The sequence below is a fragment of the Camponotus floridanus genome, unplaced genomic scaffold, assembly GCF_003227725.1.
Source record: "Camponotus floridanus strain SB8 unplaced genomic scaffold, Cflo_v7.5 scaffold19, whole genome shotgun sequence".
Lineage (NCBI taxonomy): Eukaryota > Metazoa > Arthropoda > Insecta > Hymenoptera > Formicidae > Camponotus > Camponotus floridanus.
In genome coordinates this window covers 1,262,541-1,269,750 of record NW_020229314.1, presented here as the reverse complement: position 1 = coordinate 1,269,750, position 7,210 = coordinate 1,262,541, and the positions used below count along the sequence as shown (strand labels likewise).

The following is a 7,210-nucleotide window of genomic DNA, read 5'->3' as shown; positions in this document are numbered from 1 at the left end:
AATGTTACATTTTTATTCCGTATTTAATTTTTGTGAACAGATCCCACGACCACCCGAATTGAGCCCGCATCTTGACATCCGCCGGTCTACCATTTAGCAATAATTTACTCGTCGCACGGCCATGGAATAGCGTCGAAAAAGGCCTCGCGGAGTGAACGGTGTGGTCGTTGATACCGCAATGATGATCCGAGTCCCACGGGTATATTGTTGTCCAATGACATGTCCGTATTTACACATCGCACGTCGAAATTGCGCGCCGACGGCGTAAATGCACCCGTATGGGACCCAGAACTGGCGTGAATAATACCGATAAGTATGTTCCTTCGCTTCTACAGAACCTACCAACTATCCTCGAAATGAAAGTGTTTTGATTCAATATCAAATAGCTAATCTCATTTGGGATGATGAGATTAATTCTGTATTTGAGATATTATAAGAAGAGGGAAAATCTGTGTTGTCCATCGTTTAATCGTTTCCCATTTTTATACTTGAAAAATATATTGACATGTTATTTTCTTCATATGTTTATAAATATATATTTATTTTTAAAAAGAAAGAATAAATATATATTTATTTATTTTAAAAAAGAAAGAATAAAATAACATAGTTTTTTAACTTGAGAGATTACGCTATCGCACTATGCATGTATGTGTATGTTACATTCGTACTACATGCATACACATTTAATTTATCTATTTTGCTATATTTATAGATAAATTTTCTCTATAAATATATAGATAATAATTTTTATTCTCGCACAAAAGCGTTTATAATTTTGTAAAAATAAAAAATTAGTTCTTGTAAAAATATTATAAAAATGTTTGATATTTTGATAATAAAATTTTTAATTTAGTATATCACAAATATTACAATTTAATTTTGTAACTTTATATATTACGTGGAAATTTCTTTAAATTACAAAATTACAATTTTTCTTTTATTTTTAATTTCAATTTTCAAACTAACATATTTGATATTTTAAACAATCAAATTACTCTCTTTTGAAACTATTTTATCTATAGTTTGTTGAAAACCTCTTTCTTAACTCCTCTCTTTCTAAGTGGAAAGTTGTTCCTTTACTGTCTATTTAAAATACAAAGTATAGAAGAGAAAAAGAGAGAAAGAGAGAGAGAGCTCATCATTTTTATATAAATCAAATCTACCTCAAAATTCTTTAGAATCTATAATTGTGAAAAAAGTTGAAGATAAGAGTAAAGAGTTTTGATTCTTTACGTTTCTTTAGAAAACTCAGAAAGAGTATAATCAAAAAAAAAAAACTTGAAAAATTATAAATGTATACACGTACAAGAAATATATTTCGTCGCACAAGACAAATTGCGAAGCTTTCAAATCTCTTTCTCCTTTAATATCCTTCTCTTCTTAAAATATTTTTTATATTATTCCGAAAAATCTTTTGTCACTTCAACAGTACCATTTTTTACTACTAAAGAGCATTCACCCCTTCGCGTCGATCAAAAAACTGCATTTATCTTCTCGCATAATCCTATCTTTTCGTGAAAAAAATTCCAAAGTTTGAAATTTATCAATTGCTTCTTATAAGCCACGGAAGCCGCCACTAATCTTGTCGTTATTTCTTCCAGGACATCACGAGAAAAGGCATTATTCAGGATGGTAGACATTGACGGATTCGTCGGGCGAGTAGTATTAATGTATAGGACCTGAAAAATCGACGGATTAGTTGGTAAACCCTTGTGAATTTGACGCGACTTCGTCCGTTTTTTCGAATCGATCACGATATCATCCCACACTTGTTTAGATTTCATATACACATATATATTGTATATAATATGTAAATATATTTATATCGATATCTTCTCTTTCTTTTTCTAAGATTATTATACATCACAATAATTATCAATAATAACTAATTATCAATAATAACTCAGATTAGAGTTATATTTTAACGCACAAGTGACTCAATAATCGCTTTGCACCATACTTTTAAAATTAAAAAAATTTTTTTAAATCTTTACGACAGGAATGTAATTTTTATTCTAAAATTAAAATTTCTATACAAATATATTTATAGAAAAGAAAAAGATTCTAAACACATCTTTACATTTTACGCTTATAAATTTATAGAATTGTTATTTATACAAATAACTATTTTTAGTTGAATGTAATGTTTGAGAAACAAGGAAATTTGCAAAACAAGTAAATACATTTATACAAGAAATTTTAATGAACAAACATGTCAAAAAATGAATAAACTTGAATTAAAAACCATTTAAAATTTATTGTTTAATTTATAACCAGAAAATTTCCAAATTTTTATCTATTAGCTGCCATTCTTTTCATTTATCTATGAACAGCATTTAAGCGTGCTGCGAAGAGGGCTCGGCTATCTCTTTAACCGAGCTAGCTAACCGAGATGAGACTTTTTTAACTTTGCTACTGAAACCAGTTGATCCGAATAACCCGGATACTTTATGAGTATACCTAACGTTACTATTATTCTCTTCCTCTTCGCGTCCTTAGCTCCTTTCTCTCCTTCTTTTGATCTCGTGCGGAGAACCAAAGATCAGCTACTGAATTGTTCGATTTTGCCCTTTTCAACGGTGATTTACGGAATGTTTAAGTTTGTTAACGAGAACGAATAAATTTCTTATTCTTAAATAGGAACGCGCTTGGACAAAATAGAAGAAAAAAAAACAGAAAAAGAGATGGATCGATTTTCTCATCTCGAATGCAAGAAAGATCAAAGATTTTTTTTGTGTGAAAAAAAACAAAAGCACATCCAAATAGTTATGTCCAACCAGGTCACTTTCCAACCTGCCACAACAATATTTCTTCATAATGAAGGAAGGTTCCTAAAGACATTTTTACGGAATTTTTCGAACAAATGTTTTACTGCCTTACAATAAATCAATTACTATTGAAATGTTACGAATGCTATTCTACTCTTTGTTAACTTTGACGAAAGTCTTTTGAAACATTATCCTTGCTTGTCGTATTTACGTAACATCTTGACTTTTCGCTGTACAATCGTTGCACATAAAATATAATTTATATATTTTTTATTCAATTTTTAAAATATTATGCAAATCACAGTTTAAAATAATACACAAATTAATTAGTATTTAGACAACAGACGGAATAAATATATTGCCGGAATATCTTTTAATAAAATTATTAGAAAGGAATATATATAATATATGATTAATTTATATAATATGTATATAATTTAAATTTTTCTTACTATATGCGTGCTATATTTAGTCTTTGTTTAATGCAGATAAAAACTATGCGTATTAATAATAATATAAAATTACATTAACAATTACTAAATGTGTTATTTTTAATCAAAATAGCCTCTTTGATCCATAATAGGAATCATTTTTTGAACTAACATCACAGTGTCTGCATTCTTAAATACGTCCATTTTTGTTTCTCCCTGCAGCTTCTCCAACACGTCCGCGAAATCTTCTGTTTCTTTTGAATCGGCCATCATTCTCAAGCCAAGTATAATACCTGCAAACACAGCGTATATTCGTTTTTCATGTAGGGCTGTTTTTAATTTTTCCATTGTAAGTGCTTTCGTAGCATAGTCTAACGAAATCATTGTATCCGTCAAGGTTTTCAAATATGAAAACAGTAAAAAATCATCACTCTCGAATTTTATTTGCGGGCAAATGTTCAAAAAATAGTGTAAATCAATAGCTGGAGATGAATAAACAGACATTTGATAGTCCACCTGCAAATATTTGTTCAGAAAATTGATTCCCATCTAAATATTCCATGTAAATTAAAAACTTGATAAATTATAATAAAAAGCGAAATTTATTCTGCTTATATATGAATGATTATTTAATTTTGAATATACTTTCAACGAAATAATTAAAACTTATTTTTGATGAGGAACATTACCATTAGAATATCGTTGAGTTTTCCATTATCACTTTCTTTGAACATTATATTGTTAATCCAACAATCACCATGATTTAAAACACAGAATTCGTTAGGTTCGTATTCGTAAATATCGGCACATCTAATTCTAAACGTCTTTGCCAGTTTATCTAATTTAGTCGCGATGTGTGCGTACTTTTGATCGGTCCAATCTCGAATTGCTTTACTCACATTCAACAGAGACACTTCCGACATTCGCATAAAACTCGCTGGACAATTCACAGACAGAATCCCGCCGCTTTTAAATGACTCGATCAACTTGGGTTCCTTTAAAGTACATTGTTTAAGGTTAAACTTCGATTATAAATACTTATAATATTGATTTTTTCATTTTGATTTACTTATATGTTAAATAAAACAAATTACAATTATTTATTTAATAATTTCACTCTCATAAAATTGTTAATAGACTTTATAGAATAAATTTTCAATACAAACTGACATACAAAATGATATATAAAATAATTTATTAAAAATATATGCATTATTTTTTATGTTTTTATATCTCTATGTTTTTTAAATTTTGTTATTATATAAATAACAGAGTAAAATTTTTTATCAATGAGACTAGACTCAAAGATTAGAAGCCTTGGTGTGTAAATAATTTAATTCGGTAAATATTTTATGTTTTTCAAGTCTTAAGATTAAATTATTCCATAATTAGATGCAGTAGTTTAGTTTGCATTTACCTTTTCGTGTAAGGCTACAGAGCCTGCGTGTAGTTTGGCTAATTGCTCGATCACGAGAAGACACTGTTCCATCGATAATCCTTTTTGTCGATCTTTCATAACGAATCCTCTTTCTGACAAGTTCTCCATAACAAGAATTCTGAATTCTGAAGATCCGTACCACAATTTTGGTCCTAATTGCTTGTGCACAAGCTTCTCGATCTTTGGTAAAACTTCTTTCAGCATTTTTAATTCGCGTATAAACATGCCCTGTTCGTGAACCATTGTCAATTGTATGCCGTCTATAGGCTCCGATTTCACGACGATATCAGCGATTTGTATCGCAATTTTCTTGTCAATTTTGGATAGAATAGTATACGTAATTCGCACTTTGAAAAAATCACTAAGAAAGTTGATTCCCTTTTCAAAGTTGGAAGTCTTTACATGAAGCACGTTAATCGTTTCATCACAAAGTTCTTTCCGAAGTACCATTTTAAAAAACTGTTTCATGATCATTTCATTCATTTTTTGTGATACATTCATTTTAATTCTTAAATATATTAGTTCTGCGAAATAACACAAATTATAAAATATTATATCTTTAATGAAACATTTATTATTGAAAAGAATGTCAACATAAAATTGTTATTTATAACTAACATAATTTTTGTGATTTAATTATTTTAAAAGCAATATTCTTTTGTTTTGAATTCTAAAATTATCTCCAAAATTATTTCTAAAATATTAAAAAAATTACATATATTTATGTACAGTATTTTGATAATTATTGAATAATTTTTTTTAATGTTAAAAAATTGAAAAGAATTACATATTTCTATCATATATTGATCATTTATAAATTATATTAATCATTTATAAATTATATTGATTATTGAATTACATATTGATCATTTATAAATTATTTTAAATATAGCTATTTTCGTCAATGTTGTCTCAAATTATAATTATTTCAAAAGCAAGACAATTAGGAAAATACAAAATTTACTCAGTTTTGTTAATTACATTAAAAAAGCCATTATTTATGTTTTGATAAAGTTAAAAGTAATTTTTATTAATTTTTTTGAAAATACATACTTACTGAATTTTAGATTATTCTTATTTCACTGATATTTAATAACTAATTCTACCTTTCACATATTAAATATGCTGAGGAACCTACTTTACGTTAAACAAACGAACATAAAATCGTCCATTTAAAATAGAAGATATGACATCTTATGCGTTGCATGCGTAGTTATGAACTGAAACTTTATTCTTGTCGACAGTTACCTTGAACTAGTATTTTATAAGTTATTAAGGATTGCGTCATAGTCTTGAATAGTGCCAACCATAGAGCCGTACTATTCACTGTGCACAAATACTTACATCTCGCATCTTGAGTTTAATTTCACAGATATTAAGTCCAATGATTGATTAATAAGTCCTTTTGATTGATAATGCAACAATAAAATAGAATTTTAAATCGAATAAACCAAAGAAAAAAATGCTGTTTTCTCGAAGGAGAAATTATGATCAGGTTTGACTAGGAATGATCGTGCTTCATATTGTAAATCATAATTATTCGTACAATATGTTTCTTTGAAAGCCTTAAAGTCGCAACTCGGCCACGATGGGCTGCCGTATAACTTTTATAGAAGGCAAAAAATGGCTACTGTGTTGCTTGGGTCGAGTCTCCTCATTGTACTTATGGCGATGCGCTTGTCTAGTTTTTCGAAAACGTAAACACTTTTACAGCCGTCGCGTGTGCGGTAAGCTAAGTAATAGTTTCAGGTGCTACCACAACTTTATGAATGAAAATGAAAATATTTTACCGCTAGTTTTAAAAATTTGACGAACATACAGCAAAATAGCTAATAATAAATCATTCATCTTCGATTTTTTTCTTCGTTTTACGAGAGGTATTTTCTATTTTAGCGTTTCTGCTGGGTTTTATGCTATCACCCTTCGAGATTTTCAATAGAGTGCAAACGGGATTTCCATTTTTTGTTAGTGTCGATTTTTATGAGATAGAAAATTTTGAAAAGTTTGTAAATTGACCTATTGATTGTCGAATTCTTTTGATTACAGTTTTATAGTTTTGTCCAAGAATAGAATTTATATTAGAAATTGGACTTACATTTCTAATAGTGACAATTAAAAATATATATAAAATATCAAATTTGTATAATTAATGAGTTATTAAATTATATTGTTATATCATGATTCTATTGTACGAATCTTAATAATTACACAGTTTTACAATACAATTTAATACTGCGCATAAATGTTACACGCAATTGGATTCATATATAAATATATGAATTATACATTAAGATTTTCATTGAAGTTTTATTTTATGATATCATCATCACAATAAATATTATTTAACATGTGTGGTAATAGGATGATTCATAAAATACTTTATTAATTTTAGAAGAATTATTATATTGTACAAATCGAATGTCAAATAAATTTTATTTACATTTTTTCTACAAAAAATAAACTTTGAAAAAATTACTTATCGAGCATTTTTTATTTTTTATATTTACAGATCTTCATATATGAGAGAAATCTTCAATTACTCTTAAAAGTTATATCTGTCCGATCTGTTTGCA

At 28.0% G+C, this 7,210-nt stretch overlaps 1 protein-coding gene across 2 annotated transcripts; it reads right to left on the bottom strand.

The window, feature by feature from the left end:
• Positions 1–3,220: 3,220 nt before the first annotated feature.
• LOC105248195 lies at positions 3,221–5,829 on the bottom strand. Of its 2 annotated transcripts, none has more exons than XM_011252833.3 (4): positions 5,695–5,829; positions 4,617–5,161; positions 3,889–4,194; positions 3,221–3,715 (listed from the first exon to the last, which is right to left on the bottom strand). In XM_011252833.3, the coding sequence occupies exons 2-4, from the start codon at positions 5,136–5,138 to the stop codon at positions 3,320–3,322; spliced, it is 1,224 nt and encodes a 407-aa protein (XP_011251135.2). In that variant the 5' UTR covers positions 5,139–5,161; positions 5,695–5,829; the 3' UTR covers positions 3,221–3,319. The 2 variants fall into 2 exon arrangements, with proteins under 2 accessions (XP_011251135.2, XP_011251136.2); XM_011252834.2 differs by having other exon boundaries at positions 3,388–3,492.
• Between the last annotated feature and the right edge of the window lie 1,381 nt (positions 5,830–7,210).

Bases quoted from the DNA above. Each gene is read 5' to 3' on its own strand.
- LOC105248195 (XM_011252833.3), bottom strand. From the start codon at position 5,138: ATGAATGTATCACAAAAAATGAATGAAATGATCATGAAACAGTTTTTT. The intron at 4,195-4,616 runs GTAAATGCAAAC...TGTACTTTAAAG, and splicing joins CTGTAGCCTTACACGAAAAG to GAACCCAAGTTGATCGAGTC. The intron at 3,716-3,888 runs GTAATGTTCCTC...AAATATTTGCAG, and splicing joins AACTCAACGATATTCTAATG to GTGGACTATCAAATGTCTGT.